Source organism: Strigops habroptila, chromosome 10 (genome assembly GCF_004027225.2).
Source record: "Strigops habroptila isolate Jane chromosome 10, bStrHab1.2.pri, whole genome shotgun sequence".
In the NCBI taxonomy this organism is placed as follows: domain Eukaryota; kingdom Metazoa; phylum Chordata; class Aves; order Psittaciformes; family Psittacidae; genus Strigops; species Strigops habroptila.
In genome coordinates this window covers 16,490,917-16,517,812 of record NC_046359.1, presented here as the reverse complement: position 1 = coordinate 16,517,812, position 26,896 = coordinate 16,490,917, and the positions used below count along the sequence as shown (strand labels likewise).

Below are 26,896 nucleotides of genomic sequence, written 5' to 3'. Positions count from 1 at the left end.
CTCCTGTTAAGAGACTTGACATTATTTAAAATAGCAATGTAATGAAAACTGTTTTTTCCTGAGACCTTGGCTTTCACCTTCTACATGAATTCCTACTAAGAACATGTCTGGAATTCAAAATGTGGTCCACAGTAACTGGGATCACAAAATCAATACAAACAGCCAGAAGGAGAAAATCAATAGAGCGAGCTTGGGCAAATAGGGCTGCTGTGATCTCTCCTTTCTCCGTAGCACAGAATTGGTTTCCTGGCAGCACTATTTATGGCCCTGACTCCTTCAGAAGCTCTTGTGTTGCCATTATCCTCCCTTTCATCTTCATACACCACTCATTCACCAGTGGATCTGGCTGTGAGGAGGAAAGTATGCCAAATTCAAAGCTTCCTCCATGAACCCAGTTAGTAGAGGAGGCCTCCTTCTCCTCCTGCTCCTCCTAGGATAGGGGTACACCACATTGCATCGCCCTGTTGAAGAAGCTGTCAGGTTGCAACATGGTTCACAATTAGGTGCAGTCTTGTGCAACTGACCCTGGCTATGTTCCAGAGGGCCAAACTCTGCACCGAAACATCCAGACAACATCACAAAAGGCAGAATGATTTCCCCTCTAATCAAGGCTGTTGTGCGGAAACAACTGGATGTACAATATCTCCGTTATACAGACAAACTGCCTAAGGCTTGTCTAAGATGTCCAATTTTATGTTGCCTCTTTGTGATATGAGGGTATACAGACCAAGTCTTGAATTCTGCACCTATTTCAGCAGCTTCACTCTTACTAAAAGGCTTGTGTAAGACTTTCAGCAAAGAAGGGCTAAATAGGAGAGCTATTGAGTCCTCCCACACAGCAGCACGATGACTGACCTTATCTGAAGCCAGGATTCTGAAGGAAGCTATCACTTGCTCAGCCGTGTCTGTATCTGCTGTTTCTCTGGTCATGAAGTCAATGAAGGACTGGAAAGTGACGGTTCCTTGCCCATTGGGGTCAACCAGAGACATGATTCGGGCAAACTCAGCTTCACCCTTTCACAGAATCCAAAACAAGAAAAAAAATGGTCACCGTAACATCAGTCGCCGACAGCCCATGCCTCTCATGAACCAGCAGGGACCAGTGGTTACAAAGTCTTTAAAGCATCTTCCTGACTTAGGAACATAAATGTCAGTCAGTGAAATCTGGGATCTTCGATACCCACCCCTCTTTTGTAAAAGGGGCTCAGTACTTTTGAGAAATGTACTCCTTGTCCTAAATACATAGTATGTCTCTTTCGATTAACTTTCTGCTACTTCTCCCCCCTCCCAGCCTCCCTCACAGTGCCTGTTTAGCTTGTTTTAATGTAACACTTAATTTTCCACCCCATCCTAAGCCCACTGTAATTTAGGTACCGCAGAGGGAGGTGAAACAATAGCCTAAGAAGCAGTGTACTTTTACTTCTTACTTCAGTGTGCCTACAAGGGAAACAATTCTGAAAATTTCATGCCAAATATAGGACAGATCAACTAAGACTAATCCTTTTTTCCACTAAAAAGGGTGCATTTGGGGGTGAAATTTTAGAATAAAAAAAGTGAAGAAAAGAAAATGCAAGCCCCAAAGCTAGTTTAGGAGAATTAAACAGCATCAAACTCATTCTTCCTCAGGCAGATAAAAAAGGAGAAAGGAAAAAATAACTGTTAATTTCAACTCTTAAAGTTTCCTTAATTCAGAGAGCAATGCAGTGAACCATAGAATATGGTTTTCAAGTGTCTAGTTTTACTTTTAATTTTCTTTTTTCACCATTTGAAAATAGAGAAAAGCCAAAGAAACAAGAAACTAGTATTTCTAAAGTGTAAATTACATTGTTAGTAATATGCCAATTCAAATCAGCTTTAGCGCCGCTCTGGTTAATGTTATAAACTGTAAGCAGAATCATTTGCCATTGTTTCTTAAAATTCATACCAAATCATAACCCATTGAAATTAAGCAAGCTCTGAAATCATCATGGTCCATCAATCCATTCTTCCTCTATTGACCAAAACAACGTAAGGAATACAGAAGGGAAGGTTTGAAGAATCCAATTTCCAGAGAGACGACGAGTTTAGACCATTGGCATATTTGATCCAGTGTATGAACATATTCATTGATATTGCCCAAGCAGGTCACCGGAATCATCATCAATTTTAAAGGAGGAAGAAGTAACTAACATGTTACACACAAGAAACAGACATTTTCACCACAAAAAGTAACATCAGGAAAGGTCAGGGGAGAGATAAGGGATAAAAGGAGGTGAAGGAGACAAGAATACAGAGAACACAACCAGAGAAGATAAAGAGAAGGGGAATTAGAAAAGTTTGTTACTAAACTAGTCAAATTCAGGAGATGTTCAAGCTGCCTCCCTAATATGAAATGTCTTTGAAAGGTTCTGCATGGGATGCTATAGTGGCTAAAAGTATAGTTAAAAACAGTCTGAAAATAGTGTGTCACTGACTGGTTCAAATACTCCACTCCAAGGCTAAGGTAGGTATGTTATGAGAGCTGTGTGCTGACATACAGGAAGTACAGGGATTTTCCTTCTGACTGCAAGACCTGGACTCCAGCAGAGAGATGTGCACACTGACTTAAAGGATGAGACTTACAAGACTTAGAAGGAGAACAGCGGAAGACCTTGTATAAAAGGAGGTTGCTCATTTTCCAGGCAGTATCATATCTGTGGCATTCCTGACTCAAAGCTGAGTAAACATTAAATGTCACTATAGTAAGAAAGTAGATAAGTGTTTCCTCTGTGTTGTGATATAATGTAGCTGTTAGGGGAGAATTGTGTCATCCTAAATCAGGAGACAGCAACAGAGAGCTTGTATAGAACCTGAGGAAAGGAAAAAATAGCAGAAGTCTGAGTGCAAGAAGTGTAGGAGCTCCTCGAGTTACCTAGTAGATTCCAAATAAACCATTTCAAACCAAGTAAAAGAAACAACCTGAAAGATCTTTGAAAAATGTGTAGAAAAATATGGCTCCAAGTAATGCTGACAGTCCATCTAATCCAGTTGTCTTCCCAGGGGCAGGATCTTTTCAAAGCATTGTGATCAGTACATTGGAATTTAAACCCACAATTTCTTTGGCTATTATTATACTGATCTGTCTGCAAACAGAACAATATCAGTTTCCTCTACCTGCAGGTCATTTCCAACCTGTCCTAGACTGATGAGGCAGGCTTTAAGTTCATCAGAATGCAGATTGTCAGATTCATCCTAGCATCCCATCACAGGTGCATGCATTTGGGAAGATGAAAGAAAAAAAAGAAAAACCATAGATCAGGTTAGTTGGTTAGTAAGAAACATTCTATATATTGCAATGAATTACCTAAAAAGGATACTACTTTTGCAGTTTCGTGATTTAGTTTTTTTCTTAGTAGAAGAGGGTCCTTACTTCAACTACAGAGTTAAAACTGTGCTTCCTCTACAGGTCCTTTTTTAACATTTTTGCTGACAAGGCACTTTTTATTCCACTGAACTGCCGTTTGCTTCCTTCATTTTCTGTTGTCATATAGTGTGTGTAAGATGCAGTAAAAAGGTCACTGAATCTGAGCGAAACATTTTTTTTTCCCATTGATAATACTTAACAACTGAATATGCGTATCTCAAAAGAGAGTAGAAGTACAGTAAAATTAATTTATAACTGGCATAACTTATTTTCAGTTATTTATCTTCTTTAATAACCTATACATAAGGTTTTGCTTTGAAAACCAACTTAAAAAAAGCGCCATTGAATTCCAGGTTAAATGGCTCCTAGTAACACCACATCAAACTGCAGCATTGTTTTGAACCAATATTATTTTCCATCTGGCAGGTCAAGAAACCCACATTAATGTCTTAAAAACAGACTGGCTCATCTTTTTCTTTCTGTCCATACCAAATGTGTCCTATCAGTGGTGTACTTCAAATTGAGTTAACATGAACACAATTAAAGAGATATTCTAAGATGAAATATTACCCTTCTTGATTTTACAGACTGGCAGATTGGAGAAGATCCAAGGTTTTCTGTCTGCTACATATTTGCCTGCTAGATGAATAATTTATTTTTTAAAATTTCTGTATAGTTATGCATAACTAAAATTATAGGAGTTTTAACAAATGCACTGGCTTTATTTAATATAGTAATAGGATAAAGTGACACTTTATAAAGTTAATAACACCATGCATTTTTTATATATCTTGCTGTTATTATATTGACTCCCTCTGCATCAACCTCCACCAGCTCCATAAAGGGAAGATGAAAAATAACAGCAGGAAGTGACTGATGAGAGATAAAGCAAAGCTGCAAAACTGGAGCAGCATTTAGTTAAAAGCCATAATCACAGTGAAGCTTTTTTCCTTTAATATTTCCATTTTATAGGATAATTCCTGCTATAAATCATTCTGAATATGATGATCTAGGCTGACTTGAAATTCTTAAAACCCATCCTGGAGACAGGCTGAGACAGGTCTCACCAGGAGTGAAGCCAGCTCATTTTACCTTATTTCTAAAGCTGAAGATATACTGGGTGAGCTTATCTATCAGGTGTTGGTAGAGAACTAGAGCTACTTGACTACCCCAGGTCAGTATGTGCATGAGCTCCCTAACCAGGCACACGTGGCAGCGGTAGTTGTGCAACAGGTAGCAAAAGGAAGATGGGAGTAAGAGACGCCAGCAGTTCTACCAAGAAACCATTTTCTTTAGGAGAGGAGAGCAGTGGTTGTGCCAGAGCTCACAACCATTGTCTGGTTAAGTGAGATTCCTCAGTGAGGGTCCAGGTAGCTGTGCCACATGCTGTAGCAGGTTTTCACATTCTTGTAGTGATTTTTTTCTAATCTGCATCATATATGTCCGGAAAAGGCATCTTTGCCTTTGCAGTGCACCAGAGTTTCATGGGATACAATGGTATTTTACAGTTAATGCACAGATCAAGTCCATGCAAGGGCTGTATCACTGGGAAATGTTTCTTTGTATTTATTTTTATTGTTTCAGACCAACATTAAGCACTGAAATTGGTTTTTTAAAGCATATAAATAACTTTGCTTTGTTCATCCTTTCCTGCCAGTAAAAAGTAAAACACTGAAAGGCCCCTTCTTGTTTCATTATTAGTCCCCAGAAATCTTTTCCTTCCTCTTTGTGATTTATATGTGGCCTTATTAAAAAAAGTGAGCTTCTGAGTCCAAGTAATCCATTCTTAAATATGTCCTTCAGGTTCCTGAACGCTAATTGACCTGCATAAGCTTGATCATGTGGTTCCTTTAATAGAGAGCTCTTGTTTTTCTGTTAGTAAAATATACGGTGGCATGATGCTATCATTTGGCATGCAGAGCTCCTATTTAAAATCTGCAGTTTGCACAAAAATCAATAGTAGAATATGTTAACAGCCATTAGGATATTACATGCAGAGCAGTTGCAGATATTTTGTCACATTGCAATCTTATTAGAATGTACTAAATATACTGGATATGAAAAAGGAATCCCTGCATAAAAAGACTTCGAGATCAGTGACTGACAATGCATCTGTGTTGGTGTCCCAGTTTGTCTGCATCCCATTATTCAGCTATGCACCATTTTGAACACTTCTAAACTGCTTCTGTGATTCATTGTGTCCCACTTTATTTCTCTATGCAGTCACATTAAGGAAGGAAATAAAACCCGCATAGCTAAAGATTTATATTTATACCTACAACTAGACTGTGCCTGCAGGCACAGCCTCCAGCAAGGACTAGTGGGTAAGCAGCAGCATCCTCAGGAGTAACAATCTCTGAGGTACCAGTGTGCGTACATGCCTGCTGGAAACACAGAAGCCTAGAGGGCTGCCCCCCTGACCCAAGGGAGATAGCATATTTACCACTTGCCTTTAACAAGGATAACTTGTTATGGTTTCTGTGCTAGCTCATCTCTGCTGGTGGATGCACTGAAAGAGACACAACTCTTCCTGCCTGTGTAATTCTTATATGCATGGTGCCCACTTACTGCAGTTTGAGTCAGAGGCATGTAGCCCCCTCAGAAACACTTGTATCCTGAATAGTTTTCTTTCAGATATTTGAGATGTAGCAGCTAGTTAAAACAATTCACCCAGATATTTAGCTCTCTTTCAAAGGATTAAGAACTGCAGAATTAAGCCCCATAATGGATTATGAACTGTAAGATTTTTATTTTTTTATATATTCTTCCTAGGGAGGAAGATAGGGATTCCTTCCTCAGATCTATAACCAAAAGAAGTTGTTAGGTTTATTGTCTACCAAAATACATTATTTAAAATGGGTAAGGGAACTACTCTGCATATTAGTACTTTGCTCACACCCTCAACACATACTAAGAGTCAAACATTAAAGTATGTCTTACACTGGAGAAACGCCACAGAAGTCAGAGCTATAGAATGCATAAATGATTCTGTTGTGCTTAGGTATTTAAAGCCTGCTCCTCAGGGACAGTATTCATTTTGGGGATCTTTTCTGGCTATTCGTCACTGTGAATAGAAGTCCATTTCTTTCAGCGTGTTTTTTTAAACCCTGTCAGGCATTCAGAAATGCTGCTAAGTGCAACAGAACTTAATACATACACTGCTAACTCCATCTGACATAGGAACGATATAAAAATAAAAAACAAGCCTGCCTATCTCAAACATGTTTGTTCAATGTCTCAACTGTGCAGATGGAGTTGCATCTGCCCATCAAATTACAGTGTAATTTAACCAGTTTAAGCGTCTCTTTTATCAGTGTTTCTACTATATGTCCCCTGCAGAAAGCCTGGCTTGATGGCTGAGTGGTTTTAGATCTTACCTTCTTCCTTTCTTTAATTTGCATCAGGCTACTGAGAATGTAATTGTTGTGCTGTGTCAGTGTAAAAATCCTTCTAGACCAATTTCCCATGTCTGATGCTAAGGGAAGTAGTATACTAAAGGGGGCATATGCAAAATGGTCCTTTCCTTATCGTGATCCTTCCAGGCTTTTTAAGGTCTCTGGATTATATCTGTCATGGGGGAAGGTAAGGTCTGCATCTAAACATGCAGTCCACGCCCAGGCTGTTAAGGCCATAGAAACTGATGAAGCATCTCCCACTTCTGACCCAGCCATTAAGGCTTCCTGCAACAGAAGCAAGGGCAGAACGGACGCTGCCTGAAGTCATGACTCATTACAGGCAGAAGAAAGGAGGCAGCCAGGGTTAGGCAAGGATCTAGGAGCTGAGAAGCACATCTGTGTTATGCGTTACTGTCATAGCCCATCTCCAACCTGCCTGCAGCTGTGTGACACGAGCACCCTCTTCCAGGCCATACAACCTGCCTTGCTTTATTGTATCCTTTGCTATCTCAAAATTTTACTGTATCTGCAAAGCCTAAAGATCCATAACAATAGAGCTGATTGGTGTAGGATTTAGCTTCTCCCTTCACGACCTTCTGAGGCACCAAAGATGCCTGTAACATCTCCTTAGCCACTGAACCAGCCTTGCCACGAGCGTGGCAGAGAACTCATCTATGAACAAAGACACAGGGATGCTAGAAATGGCCATCTAGAGTAAGATATACTAGGATTCAGCCCTTATCTTTAGGGACCTGTCAAATCTTTGTGCAAAGTCCCTGATTTCCCTTAATAGGGTCTCTCAAATACTGGACTGTAATTTGTCCAGGCCTGGTACTCTGTCTGCTTTTAATAGCTCGAATTGCTGAGTTATCTGCTCCAGTGCATTGAGAAAGTCATTTAGTATCCTACTTCTTTCCACCCCAGGAAATTTATCTCTGCTTCTGTGATGTTATCTTCTGCTTCCTTAGAAAATACAAAAAGGAATTATGCTGCACTAGAATCACATTAAGATTTTCCATAACATCTATTCATGGTTCCTGTGTAGCTAACCTTTCCTATACTTATGTGTTTCTTCAGAAAACAGAGGTTTGGCAATTATGATTTTCTTTCTAAATAATTAAGGATATTCTAAAGAACATTTAGCAAACTATGACTGTCAGCATCCAATGCACATCAAGTAGAAGCCCAGGTACGGGTAACCATTTTGAGTAGAGCTGTTTACAGGACAACAGTGAAAAGAAAGTGGCATTTTGCTATAGCCTGAAATGATTTGAAGGAGCCGACTCATGTGATTACAGAATAATCATAATTACAGTTAGGGGTTAAGCACAGTCTGCTAACTTCAGGAATCTGTACTACGAAAAAGACACAGGCTAGTGCTGTATTAGGATAATCTTTTTCAGTATTTGAAATGTGAACTTGGTTTTGAAGGTGGGTTCATGTGAGCACGGAGCCAGGAGAGCTAACACGTGCACAGACTGTTCTCCAGCTTGGAATGTCACGTCGCTGTCTGCATGTATTTTGCTATTGTGTCTATTAGTAGCTATCTGTTTAACCTTCTATCCATGAATACTGCATAACTTACAGAAGGAGTGAGTTGAGTTTCTTTACAGTAGTGTTTTCATTCCTACTTTTATTCATCCATGATTAGATTAACTGAAAAAAAGCCAACCTCTTACTTCCCACATGCAGCCAGAAAAAAAAGAATTTTTCTTTACAGCTATCAGTGCCCCAATTATATTCCCTACAAACCTTTTCTAGGGGACACTTGTGATTCAAAGAAAAAAACCTGTAATCCAGATTACAGCTAAATTTAATGAGATGGAAGCCTATGGCAAGTAGAACATGCTGCACTGCCTTAAAATAAAGGGGCATGTTATTTTCCAAGCCACACAGATTTATCCAGTTCTGCCTATTATTTGAACAAATACTTAACCATATTAGCAGAACAATATTTTTTCATTACATTCATAGAATAGAAATTAATCTTTATCTGTACAATGCTGTGATTTCATAAGGCTGACAATTCTTTGTTAACTGTTTTTTTTTTTCTCTTTTAAAAAAAGACCATGCAACTACATTTGCAGTTTTTTAAAAGGCGTACATTTGGAATGAAAAGAAACTTGCTTTTGGGAGCAATGCATGTTGTGAGTTAAGAAAAAGCAGGAGTACTGTACCCTGTCAAAGTGATTGAATGATGCTCTGAAGTCATTCATTTGTTCCTGGGTGATACCCTTGGCATCTCTTGTGAGGATCTGAGTCTCAACCTCATTGATAGTTCGAGCAATGGTGGTAAGTAGGAGCTCCCATCCAACACGGATGTGCTATGAGAGAGAAAATACTGATTTATTAAAGAATCAAATATATTCTTCTAAAACTATAAAAAGTACAATAAGCAAAAAATAATCTCTTAGTGTTTATAATACCTGTTTCATACCACTAACTCTATATTATGATCAAAGATCATTAAAAATATAAATGGCCTTCATAAAAATATGGTTTCTAAATGGGTACTTCTTCACTAAAAGTAAAAATAAGTGAAAATAAAACAGGTCTTCTGAGATTATTAGAAAGTCTGCCAAAGTCCATCGTCTGTTGCAGACTCTTCAGATCAGGGAAGGTAGTTACATGGCAGAAGAGGGCAGAATAAACTAACGAGTACAAAAGGGAGTAAATGGCTACCTCCATAGTATAGTTGGTGTGCTTGTTGTCAAACACCAGAGCTTCTTGTATAAGCTGATGATCTCCTTCCAGTTTGTCAATGTTGTGTTTATAATTAATGATATTGTGCTCATATTGCTTCAGCTGATTCATCTGGTCCTCCAAAGGCCCTGTCATTTCAATAGAGCTGCGGGCAATTTCCTGTCAAAAGAAACAAAGACACCCCCCGCCCACAGTGTTTAAGCTTCAGATTTGCTAATTTGACCAATGTTCACAAAAATATGTAATACTTTCGTACTAAGAAGCAATAGTAATAAAACCTTCATACAGTGAAGATGATAAACTTTACAGTAGAAAATGTCTTTCAAAATAAATGAGGCAGATTTATTTATGGAATTAGTATTCAGACCCCAGTGATCCTGGTATCTTTCCTTTACAGAAAGCAGAGGCTAAATAGTAATTGTTTAGCAATTGATTTTTCAAAGCTACATCTCCTGCTCACCATCAAGTTACTACTTGTACAAGCTTCCACAGTTCTAAAAATCATTTTAACAGGAGCTAAATACTTCAGAATCAAACAGCTGGTGAACTATCATGGAGATTGCTGTTGACCTGTATATAAAGCAGAGATCAGAAATTATAAACCACTTTGTTCATCAGCTTCTGTGCGAGGGTCTGAGACTCACCTCCATCTTGGTCTGGATCCATGGCCCAATGACATTGGCCTGAGCAGCAAACTGGCGACGCAGGCGCTCATTGGCATGCTGGCGGGCTAGTTCCTCCTGCAAGGATTGATCCCTCTGAGGCACCAGCTGCTTCACCTGTTAGAGTGGGAAAGCACCAAGCGTAAGTAGGCACAATTGAATAGTTGTGAAGCAAAACAAATGGAGCAAATAAGTCTATAGTTACTATTTTTTCTTATTACTCTGAAGGTTGATATCAGGACAAGCCAGAAACATGATCACTATTTTGTTTACCAATTTTGTACTGACATAAGAAATTACTAACATGGTTTTGGACGGCCTGACCAAAGAGACTGACACGGAAAGAGAAGAAATCCTCACCTCTGGCTGGATTCAAGTTCAAGACAATTACTCAACTCAAACTGCTATTAGAGCAGCTACTTTGTTTTTCTTTTGAAACACGGGTGATTTTTCAATCTCCAAGTAATAGTTCTAAGAAAAGTCAGTGCAAAACATTTTATTTGAGCACAGCTGTTACAACAGGATAACATGAGACACATTCTGTCCATCATGTATATCTGAAGGTCTCTAAAACACTGCAAATGCTTTTTTTTTTGGCTTATGCTTCTGGATCGCCTGGGAGATTCTGAATTTAGTCCTGATTGCTTTGTTTTTATAAGCCTTTGAAGGTGTGTTATTGTCCATGTAAGTTTATGTATTTGTTAAATTCATACATTCTACACAATCATTTACCTTCAGCATATTATCTGTCTTGGTTCCAAATGAAATAAACTTTGTGTGATTGCTCTAGGAGCCTCTCTTTAATCCCTCCCCAGTAATTTCTTAAGGTAATTGCTAATTTCAGTCTACTTGGATGGAACATTAAAGGTCCCAAAGATGCTAATTTTTTACATTTATGAAAAGCAGCAGCTGGATAGAGACACACAAACTACTGTTTATACCAAGAGAAAGAACACAATCATTTTCTGTTCTTTTGACAGTACCCCCTGGCCCATCTGCTGGTTAGCCACCAGCTTTGCATTAGCCCTAACTCATGCTTCTCCTACCCTGCCAAAGAGCCAAAAATTACATAGGTATGATTGAGTAATGGGAGCAAGGCATATTGTGAAGCAAGCCTAGCAAACATAAGGGAGAGCATAAGATACCGTAGAAAGTTCATGCTAGCATCTGATGATCTAGAATAATTTACAGATTTAGTGTAAAATTCTGTGAGTATTCTCACTATTCCTAAACTAGAATACCATGTTAAAATGTCATTTATGTATTTAGCATACATTACCTTTTCCCACTTGCTACGAATCTCGTCCACAGTAACAGTGCTGTAAGGATTACTTGCGCTTATTCTCATGCTGTAACTCTGAATAACTTTTTCAACTTCATTCTGGATCGACAGTATGGCCTGTCTTTCACCATCTGCCTCTGGCAAAGTAGCTTTAAATTGATCATGTGCAGAGATTAAACTCTAAAGTCAGAAACAGAGAAGGAAAGCATGATAACTTTAATGTTTCTTCCAACATCTGGAAGATCTGCTGTAAATAAGCACAGATCCTATCTCAGCCTTTTGAACACCCTGTCTACATGTATCTGTAGATATAGGAAATAACACAGGTAGATATATATATGAAACACTCCTCATTCATCGACTTTATTGGGACTACTGCTTCTTCCATGATTTCTGGAATATTCTTTCATACCAATGAACCCCCATGTTTTTAATAGAGAGACATTGCCTATCATAACAAAAATGTCAGGACAGATAGGTTTTGGTTTTTTCTTACATGCTCTACTCTCCAAGAAGGAAAAGCTTCCTTTCTTGTTTTCCCTATGACTGTATGCCAAAAAATAAACAACCATTTACCTGAATTTCCTCTATGCTATGAACAATAAACATATCCTGTAGGTCTTCCATAGCACCTTCCATCCAGTTGTTGAAAGGAGCAGCTCTTTTGGCAAACTCCAGGTGAAGCTGATCAATTGTTTCGAGCAATTTCTCCGTCCTCTGTAACAGATTGGGAAAGGTACATTCCTTTGTTACTAGGCCAAGACTCCACACACGTACCCACCCATGCACAAAATCATGCCTCTTCTTTTCAAAAGCAACTGACTGTACTGTTGACTGATTTCACCACCTGCTTTAAGGATTCTCACTCAAGGCAATAGGACTAATTGCAGCAGATACTCTCATATGCAACATGTTAAAAGGGGTGTATGCCCAATAAAAAGGATAACAGGTGAAATAACTATTTGCAAGTCAATTAAAATACGCTAGTCTTGCTTTGTAAGTATAGAAAGGAAGAGTTAGACATATGTTTTCCATCTTGGCATACATGTGTGTGACTTCCTCTTTTCTTAAGAACAAGGTTTTGGAATAGTGCTTTGGAATACTCACTACAGAAAAATTAACTCAGTGCTGGCTGCTGATTAACCTCAGACAAGTATGAAAAGGTAAGTGCCTAACGGCTTGTTATCCTTGCTAGACATCAGATTCCTAAAGAATAGTGGTACAAACCACATGCCATTTATTGTTTCTTTAGAACTGTCATTGACAGCTGAGTACTGTCAAATCTGCAAATAAAACCACACCAAAATGAAATGGAGATTCAAGGAAAGGATTTACTGTTGTTTGGATTCCAAAGGGCATGCTCAGTGGCACTGTTTTCAGATCAGAAACAAATGGTTCATTTCCCAACTCCCTGCCTCAGCTGAGCTGCTGATCAGTGTTATGTGGTTTACCTCCAGCGCCTCTCTCCTTTTCTGAGTAAGTGTTCCCAGGCTGTCCCATTGGTCACATATCTTTTGGCATCTATCATTGACACTTGCAGCATCATGGTAGTCCAGTTCACTAAGAAAGAGTGAAGACAAAAATCTGTGTGACTTTCTGAAAGGCAGGAGCAGCTGCATTGTCCACATTCTTCCACCTCCCCTCTTTTTTGCAGTATTTCTCCTCCAGGTAAGCGAGTGTGGCAGTATAAACATGTGTGATCTAGACATTCAGCATTTCAAGCAGCACAGTGCAGGGACAGGATCAGCCTCTTCTATTGTGAGAAAAATCAAGTACCTATCTGTGACATCCAGGTATTAAAGAAAATTAAGGTGTCTAAGCATCTTTGTCCCAGCTATTCCTGTGGCACAAGCAATTTCATCTCCTGTAGAACAGAATGCTTCAGTCTGGGGCTTTATCAAGTTTCTGAAGATTGATAGAGTTTTCAATTAATTGGTCTGAAACATTCATTTAATTTTAAATAATCCAATGATCCTTTCCACCTTCATATGCGCTGAAATGATTTAATGGAGAAACAGACTGCAGGTTGCATTCAAAGCATAATCTCTCTCTCACAAGCCTATCAATACTAATATGGGCTGCACAGATCTGAGATAGAATCATTTTCATCTTCTCCTCCAGGAGCTCCCCATAGAGCTACACCCCAGAACTGGCTGGTTCAGAGGACAGGGATCAACAGACCCATGTATGCCACCAACATGAATCAGCGCACCCACAAAGGATGTAGTAGTTAGCAGTGCTTTTTCACCTGCTTAATAGGCTTATATTATCCTGACAGAAAGCAACTTACTATTCTGCCTAAGACTGGATAACTTTTTAAGGCTCTGTCCTGAGATTCTGCACTAAGTCTGTCTCAAATTGAATTTTTTACCTCAGTGGCAGATAATCCCTTTGGTTCTGCTGCAGCCATCATGACCATAATAAAATACATGTGTTTGGCACTTTGAAAGCCTGCTTTTATCGGTTTATCATCATCCACTGAATTTAGCTCTTGGCTGCTCCTTGAGGACCCTTTGCCCAGTACTAAACATTGCAGAGCCTATGATTATGTGACCGTATGGCAATATGAAGCTAAGATTTACTTTAAGGCTTGAACAAGACATTAAATGTAGATAGAATTTGTTTCCTTCTTTTGAGCATTCTTCTCTAGACAATTGGCAAAAGGAATGTACAGATCACTTTGCCAGTAACTTAGAGAACCACAGAGGTCAAAATGAGAAAATAGGTAGCTTTCCTCTGTGAAGCTACGCTGTAGGGCAGGGGCAGTGTTCATGCTTCCTCTTCCAAGCTCAGTCAGAGCAATCTAGTTGGGATAAAGTTGAGCAGTATGCAAACCTTTCTGTTTAAAGAGGCTTCAGATGTGCTGCGATGTGCTGCAATCTATCGACTGTTGAAAGTGAAGAATGCTAAAACGAGTAAAAATAAAATGCCATAACAATTTTAAAATTGTGATCCATAACAAATTTAAAACTGTGAAAAGAGAACTGTTACACAGAAGGAGAAAGCTGCTAGCAAGTCATACCATAGAAGGCCTCCTGAACTTGAAAACTTGCTCCTCCTTTGGAGCAAGCCTTTTTGTAAGCCTTTATGTGATGCAACAAAAGCCATATATCTGTTAAGAAATTTCATGTCAGAAGCATGGAGTTTTGGATGAAACAGGGTGAGATACAGTTTGCTGCTACAAGTTTTTGGCTGGAAGTTGGTTTGTTGGTTTGTTTTTTTTTCATTATAGCGTATTGAGATTACTAGATGATGTTTCCGTGTGAGCTATGAGCTCACTAAGGGGATGGGATGTGGAAATTCGTATTCTGATCTCTGTTCATACACCACATCTAATATACCAGAATACAGACAGGGTGCTTTTCCAGATACTCCAGGTCACATCCCTGAGAATACTGCAAACTGTATTTTTGCTCCAGTGGATCACTTGTCTCCTTTTGTTGATTAGGATAAGGACACGTGTCCTTCTATGAAAGCGAGGGACTGATTGTACCAGCTCTGGTCAAAGTTCTGGAAGTTAATATGCTAACATTCCTCCACCAGCTCTGCCAGAGAGGTTCAGTCATTCTGCATAAGATCTCTGCTATCCTATTTCTTCCAGGCATATGTGCTGTGGACAAACAGGTAGGAAAAGAATATTATCAAAACAACTTTTACAAAGGGCACTGGTGGGTCAAAAATTGTAACTTAAATTACGAAGTGGCATTAAACAGCATTGCTCCACTACCCTTCTGGGCCTGTTGTAGTTTACTTCAAATATATATATATAATATTCAAGAATATTATAGGTATCAAACAACATTTTTCTGCTCATAGCAGGAGCAGAGGTAGAAATAACTCAGGAGATTATTTACTTGGAAATAAAGCACAGCTTTACATTCCTTGTTCTATCAGTTTTTGTATCTCAACACTTAAGCTGTGAAGAGACAATTTGTAAAAAGAAGTTTTGCTTATCATGAAGTACTGCTGCACGTGTTACAGACCTTCTAAGAAAACAGTCATTTTTATTAATTTGGATATTTGAAATCTACAGCCTTTGGAATTTAAAAATCATTAAGCAATTCCTATTGATCCTACAAGTAATTCAGTCTTTTATCTGTTAAGAATTAAAAATTCAGTCAGACTTTGTCCTGATCTAGAGAAGCACTAAGTATGAGATCACTTTAGGAATGATAGGGTCACAAAAATAACCTGCTGAGCAACATGCTTTAGCACAGCTTCAGAACCAGGCTCAGGTTAATGATACACGTAAGCACAATTTGAGCCCAGGTTCCCAGAAACAAAAATACTCTCCAAATCAGTGTTACAGATAGTGGTCTTCTTGGCTGAAAATCAGTTGCTATATTAGAAGTGATGGATATGCAAGAAATTACGTTCTAAAAGTTTTCTCATTGAAATAAACACGAGTTCATAAATGTGTATGGCATAAATGAATATGGCATTTCATGGTACAGTTCACACAAGTTCTATTTAGCTTGGCTATGTCATAAATGGCAAATCCCATTTTAGAAATGCCTGACTTTTTGCAGCTTTGTATATAGCCCTACTCCAAACCTTGTTGTGCCTCATTGCCAAGGAATATCTAAGTCTGTACAGACTGGAACACAACAATCTTATAGCAGTATCCTGGCTGGAATCACCTGCTTGCACATAAGCATAAATCCTTTATATAAACAGCACCAATGAACAAGCTTGTAGCAACTTTAAGCACAGAGTGAACTGAGCTGCTGCAGCAGAAAATACCAGAACAGAGAGGAAACCATAACTGGTAGAGTGCAAGGTCACACAGCAATTTTTCTGCTTTGAAATAGCAACATTAGACAGCCAAGACATCGACTGAAACAAAACAGGGAGGTGTACTGACTTGGCATTTAGACACAGATCATGATGATTTCTTTAAGGGCCTGATCCAGTGATGAAAAAAAAAAAAAACCCCGAAGGAAAAAACAAATACCCACATTGACTAAAATAGGCTTTGTATCAGGTGCCAGTGCACATTTCTTAGCACTCAAGACATTAGTCAATCCTTCTTTAAAAATACGAATGGAGAAAGAAATTAGCATTTTCCTCTGTAATTGCATTGCATGAGGAATTAATACTTGAAATCAGTATTTAAATAAAAGCTACCCATTTCTTGCAGCCAATAATAAAACTTGACCTTTATGACCTTTCATTCAGTGTTCTCCAAGGGCATTAAGACTGACTGAACTACCGAGTCTCAGTGAAAAATCAGGCACTGACAGCCCCATTGTATGGGGAAGCAGAGAAGCAATGGGTTTTCAGCACCTTTGCAGACCAGGACACAAATAACTTGTTTAACTTCACACAGCAAATTACTGAAACAACTGAGAAGAGACAATCCTAAAATAGACAGGATACAGTGTTCACTGGCCTCACCAGAGGTAAAGGACACAGGGTTCAAAACACTGGTAAGCAGATGCTGTGCTATGTATACTACATTCCTGAAGTTACTCAACACTCGTAAAGCTGAACCTGCATTAAAAATGATTAGGCATTTCGGAATTTTTCTTTCGTATAAAGATGAACAAATCTCAGGGCAATCCCAAGCACAGCTAAAGGCTGGGCAGAAAATGGACTGAGAGCAGCCCTGAAGCTTGAGGGTGCTGGTTGATGAGAAGCTCAACATGAGCTGGCAGCGTGCACCTGCAGCCCAGAAAGCCAACTGTACCCTGGGCTGCATCAAAAGAAGTGTGGCCAGCAGGTCAAGGGAGGTGACTCTCCCCCTCTACTCACTCTCATGAGATCCCACCTGGAGTATTGCATTCAGGTCTAGGGGCCCTAACAGAAGGAGGACATGGAGCTGCTTGAGCAAGGCCAGAGTAGGGCCGTGAAGATGATCAGAGGGCTGGAGCACCTCTCCTACAGAGACAGGCTGAGAGAGTTGGGCTTGTTCAGCCTGGAGAAGAGAAGGCTATGGGGAAACCTTGCAGCAGCCTTCCTGTACCTAAGGGGAGCCTACAGGAGAGCTGGAGAGGGACTTTTTACAAGAGCATGTAGCGATAGGACAAGGGGTAATGGCTTTAAACTGAAAAAGGGTAGATTTAAAATAGACATTAGAGAAAAAAATCTTTACTGTGAGGGTGGTAAGGCACTGGAACATGTTGTCCAGAGAATCTGTGGATGCCCCATCCTTCAAGTGTTCAAGACCAGGTTGGACGGGGCTTTGAGCAACCTGGTCTAGTGGAAGGTGTCCCTGCCCACGGCAGGGGGGTTGGAATTAGATGATCTTTATAGTCCCTTCCAAGCTAAAGTATTCTGTAAGTCTATGAAGTAACTCCACACAGAGATCAAGGCATGCCAGATGTTTCATAAGCCCACATACTCAATGAAATCTCCATTCTCTATGTTCTTCAGACTTCTTTCACACTAACTAAACGCCAGTACTTTCTCTGCCCACTGTGCTTTACTTTTCCTCCTTTAAATAATCTTGAAAAAACAGGATTTTTCTTCTGAATCCATTTGAATTAGATGATTACTGTAAGTGCAGCTGCTATCAGGAATGAACTACATTTTTAGACAGTTCTCTGATTTTTAAATTGTTAATGAATGTGGAGCTGTTTATGAGTCATGGTCCTTCACAAAGTGAAAAGAGGGCATGGTTTTTAACACTCGATTTTTGAGTAGTAGCTCTTCTGCTTATTCAAGAAGGTGAGAAATTGAAACTTGGAGAGCTGAAGCCAAGGGCAGGAATATGAGAATTTTGATCTTGGCTCCTGTTTCGACCACTACCGCACATTTGTTCCTGCTGGCTTTCCAGATTTATACTGTGGGTGAGCAATGAATTTAACTATGTGCCAAATTGCTAAGATCAGGGGTAGTGCCACTGATTTACAGTACGAACCCACCACAATTAGCTGCAAAAGATTATAAAATCAAATGTGCTTAGCTTGGTGTACACACCAAGATGATTTTACTACTTAGGGACATCAGTAAACGACAGTACAGTCCTGTCAGTGTGGGCAGAGCTTTGCTGACAAAAGTGTGCTTCACATAGGTGAATTAACAGCCTTCCTGCCTTCTCTGGGCATAGTATGCTAAGTAAGCAAGTGTTGGTCCTGTGGCTAAATTGATAGAGCTATGGGTGAAAACTCCTGCTCTCCTATAGGAGAGTTTGTGTGCTGGGTTGCTTATGTGACCTGGAGCAAGTGATTTAGTTTCCATATGTCCCACTGCCCTTTCTGTAAAATGGAGACAATGGCACTTCCAAATATAATATGAAAGTAAGCATGCTAGAGACAAGTACTCTTCAGAAAAGCCAGTGCATTATCCACTGCTATAGAGATAATTTAGGGATGTGAAGCCTTTTGAAAGGAACAATATACTTGTGGAAAAATCCTTAATTTTAAAGTGAAGATGCTTGATCTGTAATTTCTGTAAGTGAAATTATTTTCTAAGTTAAGCAACTCATAGCCAGTACCTCTCAGCAGACCATATGAACTGAGAAACAAACACCTTCAGGATTCCCATCAATGCGTAATGGACTCATCAGTAGTGCTAATGCTAAAAGATTACTGTTAAGTCAGTTTTCAAATGTTCATTTTCAAATAATTTTGGTCTGTTGAATATCTATATTTGGTTGGGGGTAAGGGGGAGATGAGGGAAAGGTCTCGGTGACCAGCTCAGATAATATACTTACGAAGCTATCTCTGGAATTCTTACGTTGGTACCTATGACTATCAAATTCATTGGAAAGAGTTTATCGCAAAGTTAAATGTCAGCAGCTGCAAGCCTTTAAATGGAACATACTTCAGCTCCTGGGCAATGGCAGCGATCTGTTCCACCCTGTCCTGGTGAGCAGCCAAATCGCTCTCAAAAGCTTCATGTTTCCTTAACATGGCGCGGACTTCTGTCAGAGAAGCGGATTCATAATCCTTCTGAAGTAAGATCTGCTCTTTGCCTGAAAGAGGGAATTTAAGTATTAGTAATATTTTACTAATTTATTGGTTAGAACAATTGCAAATTTAGTCAACTTTTTAAATTGAAGCATGGTGGAAATCACGTGTATGAGATGAAGTCCCACCCCCACTGAAATCAGTAGCAAATTGTCAGCACAACAGTGTTAATTAGAAATATATTTTTTTAAAGCTCTCTCAGTAATTTCTTTATTTTTGCACAGGCTGTTTATACTAGTCTAAAATAGCCAGTATCGCATTGCTTGAGAACCTGGCATAAAAATGGTATGTTGGCAAAAACTGGGGCTCTAAACTATTGTTATAAGTCTGTAGAGTAGCCTTATGAAACCAGAAATCACACTGCTATGCTCAGCTTCACTCTTACTAATGTATTATTCTTTTTCATGTTCTGCCTTCAATTCATTTCAGCACTTTCAAAGGAGGGTTAAATTACAAATGAATGGCTGCCTTTCGTATCAAACACTGAATTTTGAGTGGAAAATGCCAACCTATTTATAAGAGAAGCAAAGCGGAAATCAAAAACTGAAATACCACTCTTCAGTAGCTCCTGTGTTGGACAACTGAATCTATACAGATAGCCCCTACAACTGCAGCTCACCACATGGCATTACACAGTTCTGTGAATTCTAGAGCCACAAGGGACTATTGTTCCTTTGCTATGTACCAGCTTATGTGAAGTTTTCCCTGCATAACAGCCATAACATGTCACCAGGAGTAGTTTATGCTCAGAAAATAAGCTATCGGTGCTGATAAACATTGTAGTTTCCCTCCTAGCGTATGCTTGGCAGCTGTTTACAGCCTTGCACACATCAAGCAACTGTGTGGACTCTGGTTTCCTTTCACAGTGTGAAAAGATTCTGTCTGGAAAAAGCGAGAAGCATGGCAGAAGCGGGAAGACTGTTGTCAGAGCAAACAATAGGATGATAGAGCAGATCTATGTTTAATTGTCCCAAACAAAACTGTATGCCAGTGTATGGTCTATGGCTGTTACAACTTCAGTAAGGTTAGGTTATCATTAAAAAATAGAACTAGAAATGGGGTCTAATCCATAGTATGGAGCAAAGCAGAAATGAGTCCATTACCATGTAGTTTATGTGGACTATTCAAAACATCTTGATGACCAACTGATAATCAACTCAGAATAACTCTGTTAATAATTTCACACTTAACCAGTGGTGTTACTGGATTGCTGATGCACAAATACATAGGAACTCATTACCAGTAATGGCCTCTATTCAAATGCTGAATATTCCCATTAAGTTTGACTCACTACCTCAAGAGTATGATTTTGACAGTTACATTTCATTAGCAACAATGCCTACGAGTTAGGATCATGACTACAGTCAACAAGACCTGCAATTTTATCTGTTATTATTTTAGGTTTCTAAAACTGTCCAAACTACTTGTGAGTTTCTGGCTGGCAAATGTTCAGCACTGACAGTTCAACTGTGAACATTTATACATGAAAAATGTTAGAAGCCATCTCTGCTCACCATATGCCCACTGTTCATGAGTGGAAGCCTTCTGCCTAAATTTCTCAGCCAAGTGTTCCAGTCTTTCTAGCCTTCGTATTTCATTCAGCAGCCACTCTTCATAGCCTTTCTCAGCTTGCTCAAGTCTTTGCCAAGCGCCGGCAATATCCTGTGAAGAGAAGATATGGGAGAGAAGAGATGAAACTATAATCTTTTTTAATCCAAATTTGCAGATATCAGATTCATTCACAATTTTGCTCCAAAAAGAGAAGTTTTTATGTCCAGATTTTGTAAAATCACAGAATCATAGAAAATGTTGTCAGGCAGCTCAGGAAGTCTTGCAGTCCAGACATTTACTCCTAATAGTGCATCCTATTCAGGTGGTTTCATGAAGGAACCCCTTTACAAATGGCTTCCAAGCATAGCTACACATTCAGTGTCTTCATGATACATTGCTTTTACCTCCCATCTTACAATGTGCATGTTCTTTTATGACATTCCTATCTGTTCCCAAAATAAAAGTGCTTTGCCCTCAGAAGTTGACAAGAGCAAAATTATTAGCATCAAGAGGATTTGGTGCATATTTTCTCTGGAATACAAATTCATTTCACTTTCTGTAGTGCGCAAAGTTTTGTGAGCTTCCTCAGAAACTCAAAGGCATAAGTAGGAAACTGAAGTAACAGAGCCCTTATTTTGTGCACATGGGGAGTGGACAATGGCCCTTTTCAGATAACACAATCCTCTGTTTATCAAATTGCCAAAACCAAAACACAATGATAGAACAGAGTACAGAAACAGGTTTGCTGTCTTCCACAGGAAATGTTTTGACTCACAGCCATCTCACAATACTTATCAGAAGATGTGAATTCTTGGTACTGACTGTTCTCATCTTCACAGACATAAGAAAAAAACAAATTTAGTTTTAAAAAGTATAAAAGAGCAGAAACTTATATCAAGCAATGTCTACTTCTGTAAGTCAGATGACCAAAATGTCAGCGAAACCACTATGAGTTTTGCTTAAATAAACCATATATGACCTCACTGATAGAGAAGTATTGATAACACTCCCAAAGGAAGCTCTGTATTGTCTCACATGTCAAGACAATTTGGTCTTGGAGAAAGCCTTCAAAGAGGCATAAGCATGCTTAAGAGAAAGCAAGATATTAACAAAGTGCAAGAAACTGAAGTTTCTGAGAATGACTTAAAATGGCATTTCAATCGTTCACGTTGAAATTTTTGTGATAATGCTGATAAAAAGGAGAACAGAATATCGATGCCTCCTTTACTTACTGAAACCATTTTTCCCTCTGATGGCATGAAAGCTGGCCGATTGCTGATTCTCAGTTTTGTCTGCAGGGTGTTGAAATTGATCTCCAGTTGACATTTCTCTTGGACTTTGGGAGGTTTGTGTTTGCGGCGGTAGTCCCGGAAATCCTCTAATTTCTTCTGCATAGCCTGCATTGTTTTTTCCGGGGTCCTGTTCTCCAGCCAAGGAATTGTCCGGCGAATCCATTCTAAAAGCTTTCAAACCAACACAAACAATTGAGATAAAGGGAATGGAAAAGTGACCCAAAAAAGATCATACTGAATGCACAAATCCTAATTGAGTTTGCTCCATTTTAATATTAATGACTTCTTGGTATCAGTGCCTTAAAGGCAAGTAAGCATAATATTTTTAAAGCTGAGCAATACTCTTGTAACTAATTTTCCCAGATATTCTAGGTATTCCTAGAAATATCTCAATTTTCAGAAAGATAAACACACATGTAAGGTGTCTCTAGCTAATTACTCAAAACCTGAGTTACCAAGAATCACTTGCCACTTTCAAAAGTATTGGTCTGGATGTCTCAAGTAGCCAAAGCTACGAGATCAGGACAGACACCAGCTAAGTAACTCAGGTCATATAAAAACCTTCACTTAGAAGTCAGTTAGTGCCAACATAACGCTACTGTCTTTGTGTCTATGATCTCAGTGTCTTTTTGCATGTTATGCGTTAAAGAAAGGGGAGCTCTCACTTGTGCACTATGCATCTGTAGTCCTGACTCGACAATTTGCCATTTACCAAGAAAGGACAGGAGGGGTACAACATGCTCCCTTTTTCATTCATTGCTGCTTGCGTTCACAGGTACATTGTGAACACCCTGACAGACCCTGTCTGGGGGTGCTTTACAGTGCACAAAGCCAACAGGTTTGCTTGGAGTAACAGGAACCTGGATGTTCCACATGTGGTCAATGAGGCTACCTTTCGATGATACAGGGACAGCAAGTTTGGTTTTGGGGCAGACTGATAACAGTTCTCAGAACATCCTTTTTGGCCCATTAATGAGGCTCAGTGATTTGCTGGAGGTCACATAGCAAGTCTATGGCAAAGGAGTCACTGAACCTTGACACCTTGAGCAACTGAGCTTTGCACCCTACCACTGCGACATTTACCCTCACACTGTCTTCACTTTGCTGTCTTGCAGAGAGTGCATGAATCTTTCAGTATTTTATCAACATAATTGTCACCACATTACAGATAACAGCTGTCTTTACCTCACTTGCTAGTCTCTCATACTCCTCCATCAACCTCTCATTTTCCTGATTCACAGCAAGCACCTTACAGATTCGGTTAGCTGCAGTCTCAGCCTGTAAAACACAGCAAATAAACAGGACATATTCATAAACACATTCTGAGAAAGGTACTGGCTTGAAGAATGTGGCTGCTGCAAATAAAAATCACATTGGCTTATAGTTGTTGATTTGTGCTCCTAGGTTACTTGGATTTATATTTATTCTCCTTCTGTAGTCACAGATTCCAGTGGCCTTATTATACAAGGGGAATTTCACACTGCCATTACAGTCATCTAATAAATCTTTTATTTTCAAACATGGCTTAGGCCATTCCTAAAGTTACCCTATTAGGTTATTTTTTTTAAATTGGATTAGATTGGTTAGCTATGCTGGAAAGACACCACATGCGATTCAGGAGTCCCAGACCACTTTATATCTGCACATCATATGTAAATATACCCTGGAGAATATATGCAGCTCAACCACTGACAGCAAATCTTTTCATCCTCCTGCCAAATTTATTTGTGAAGCTACTGTGTAGCTCTGCCATCTTTAAAATCTCCATTAGTAGTTTGACATCACAGGTCACACTTTCATATAAATATGAGTCTGGAGTATACCTAATCAAATAAATATCTGTGTAGACTCCTGTCTTATAGTGTATTTGGAATCCCACTTTTGCATGAACAGCAAAACCTTCATACCCAGAAGCAAGAGGACACAGTGGCATAGGTGTAGAGAGTAGGGGGCCTACTAGACAGGAAGGGAAATTAAATCCTGAGGATGAAGGAAAAATCAACTACTTTAAGAGTTCTTTTTTGTTTGGTTGGTTAGGTTTTTTTCCACATAACTTGGTTTATGTCTATTTACAGGCTAGATCTGTATGAAGCAGAACAGTGGGAAATGCCACATTTGTAAGTGAGAATCCCATCCTGTATGACAGATCTGCTGCTGCTGTTCTTGTCTTTTATATTAGTACTTTGATCCACAAATAATTGTATTGCATTCAGTGGGAACCAGGCACAAATACTGTGTTGGATGTCTTCTGTGCCTTTCTGTGTCTTTAGGCATCTTTGAAAATCTAGTCCTAAATTACTACTCAGCATGAGTAAGTCTACAATACTCTCCATCTCCAGAAGTCGAACATTCTTTTATGCAGCAAATGCCTAAGATGTTGATGTAGCAACAAGCAACAACTTCATTTCACAATATCTTCAAATACAGTTTTTCTGAAATAGTCTTTATAAGCGCCAAATAAAGACCCAAAGATAGAAACAGGAAGGTCCATTGGAATTAAAGTTCAACTTGCTACACAACATGTAACTAAAACAGGTCCAAGTGTTGGTTAAAAACAAGTATTAGTGCTCGAATAATACTTGCAATTGTTAATTAAAACCACAAAGAACTAAATTAGGGAGTTTTAATACACTAGTGGAAATGTGAAACAACCAGTCAAAAACACAGCAACCTGAATGGACAGTTGATACCTGCTCTGCTCCAGCAAAAGCATGGTAGAAGCAGGACACATATGTCATGATAGCTCTCTCATCGGGTTTGGGAGTGTTCACAATATCTACAAGAGGGGGTGAGAAATTAAAACAAAACCAAAAAGAAAAAAAAAAGGAATCGAAGAGTAGAAAACAGAATGAATAAATAAAAGCACAACACGTGTCATTGTGATTGTTTTCTTGTCCATAGTGCTGTATTCTAGAAACTCTATAAAGCTGTAATAAATTTAGTGTTAGATTGATGGGTGCTGACAGAATAAAACGTACACTAGAAATTCAACACAAGCTCTTACAAAGAGATGGACTTTTTTTTAATAAGCTTGATCCTGCAGTATTGTCACAAGGGAAGTGACCTTGATTTTACTGGGACTATCTGTGTTAGAACTGGCACTTCTATGTCTGGTGACTTAGAATGTGCGGGGGTTTTATTAAGACACAGGAAAGCCAGACTACATTTTGATCTGGGGAGATGTTCTCTGGAAGTTGCATGTGCATTAGTTATAACCTTAGCACTGTATATCAGTATTGTTTGTATTATTAATACCTGAAGTATGTTCAACCCCGAACAGCCTCGCTTTTTAAAATTTTCCCTCTTTTCATTATGACATGATTCCAGAGCTCTTCTGAGATGCCTGTGTATGACTCTGTGTCTATTTTGCATAGTAGAAACATTTTATGTTGCCATTTGTACTTACCATTAAGCATTTAACATTTAAAAACAATCCTGAAAGCATAAAAGAAGGGTTTATTTTCTGAGCATCTGTTATGATGATTTTGACATCTGTAACAGGAATAATATCCAGCAGGGGGGAAAAAGATGGCATTCTGCTATTGAAATTGTTTTTTCCACTATGAGCTTATTTTCATCTTGCATTTTTATAGGTACTTCAAATGAATGCACACAAGTTCAGTTCACACAAGTTAAAAAGAATAATGTCCTCTATTCCATTCAGTAACCAGCTGTCAAAAACCTACTGGATATTATTAGTAAATATACAGAAAGATGAGATAGGAAGGTTTGTTTCTATGGAGCAAATGGATAGACTACTACTGGCTCTACCGAGACAGTGGCTCACAGAGAAGATCAGGCAACAGGAAATGAGCTCAGCTGTAAGACAGTTCTAGAAACTACCGAGGAAAGGATCACTAAAGGAAAAATTGCTGAAAGAAACAAGACAGAAGGTGAAGGATGAGATCTGATCCATCTTCTACAATCTCACCTTCTGAGCACCAGCAAATGCATGGTAGTAACAGGAAACATAAGTCATAATGGTTCTTTCATCAGGTCTGGCAGTGTTTACTACATCTGTGTAGAGAGAAGAGGGTTAACTGCTCAGAAATTCTCACAAGGTACTTCCATCAGATTATGCTGATGATGCCACCTCAGTGCTGTAAGGATTCAAAATAAATACACCATTATTTAAGTTGCATCTGTTTACTGATACCAGCGCAAAACTACCTAAGCTTTAGGAATCAGTAAATGGAAAAGATCTAACTCTCCCTGAAATGGAAAAATATTTGAAGGCTGAGACTGTACAGAAGGGTATTGCTACCTTCTGGTTTGTTGAAACTTCCAAGCAGATGTCATGGCTGGCAGATCTACTGTGTTCAGCTTCATTGTCTCTCCAAAGCAAATTCATCTAAATCACTAGAATTATCCCAGAGTTAAACACAACCACTGACAGTCACAAAATAGGAGTGCATATAGTGTACATTAGCACAGGGTCTCCGTGACTAACAGGGTATTTGACATATATTTGAAACCTGTATAACTCCTGCAGTGTAGAAATACATTTTGTACTAAGAAAAGCCTGGATAGTAACAGTTTTGCAATCCCTGCACCACTCTGTCTTTTTAGTTAATAGCATAAATCATGGGAGAGTTTGGCTTGGCTGGCTGATAGCTTTGCCCCTATTATAGCAAGAAAGAATAGAAGTATAGAGGGTGCAATCAAGATATGGATACGTTGGTAAAAATGGACCTTTGCAGTTCTTAGCAGAGAAAG

The 26,896-nt window shown here is 39.1% G+C and overlaps 1 protein-coding gene across 3 annotated transcripts in view; it reads right to left on the bottom strand.

The window, feature by feature from the left end:
• ACTN2 (actinin alpha 2) overlaps nucleotides 1-26,896 on the bottom strand; it is a 68,747-nt gene that overhangs the window by 1,783 nt on the left and 40,068 nt on the right. The window contains exons 8-20 of one of the 3 annotated variants that reach the window (XM_030499867.1): nucleotides 26,112-26,197; nucleotides 23,366-23,458; nucleotides 22,121-22,351; nucleotides 20,852-20,999; nucleotides 19,192-19,342; nucleotides 12,876-12,984; nucleotides 12,001-12,141; nucleotides 11,422-11,604; nucleotides 10,125-10,259; nucleotides 9,460-9,639; nucleotides 8,955-9,101; nucleotides 3,133-3,210; nucleotides 856-1,014 (exon numbers count right to left, since the gene is read on the bottom strand). In XM_030499867.1, the coding sequence (XP_030355727.1) occupies nucleotides 856-1,014; nucleotides 3,133-3,210; nucleotides 8,955-9,101; nucleotides 9,460-9,639; nucleotides 10,125-10,259; nucleotides 11,422-11,604; nucleotides 12,001-12,141; nucleotides 12,876-12,984; nucleotides 19,192-19,342; nucleotides 20,852-20,999; nucleotides 22,121-22,351; nucleotides 23,366-23,458; nucleotides 26,112-26,197 (1,841 nt within the window). Of the gene's footprint in view, nucleotides 1-855; nucleotides 1,015-1,924; nucleotides 1,991-3,132; nucleotides 3,211-8,954; nucleotides 9,102-9,459; nucleotides 9,640-10,124; nucleotides 10,260-11,421; nucleotides 11,605-12,000; nucleotides 12,142-12,875; nucleotides 12,985-19,191; nucleotides 19,343-20,851; nucleotides 21,000-22,120; nucleotides 22,352-23,365; nucleotides 23,459-24,870; nucleotides 24,957-26,111; nucleotides 26,198-26,896 lie in introns of all 3 variants that reach the window. The other 2 variants (XM_030499869.1, XM_030499868.1) reach the window with 2 other exon arrangements.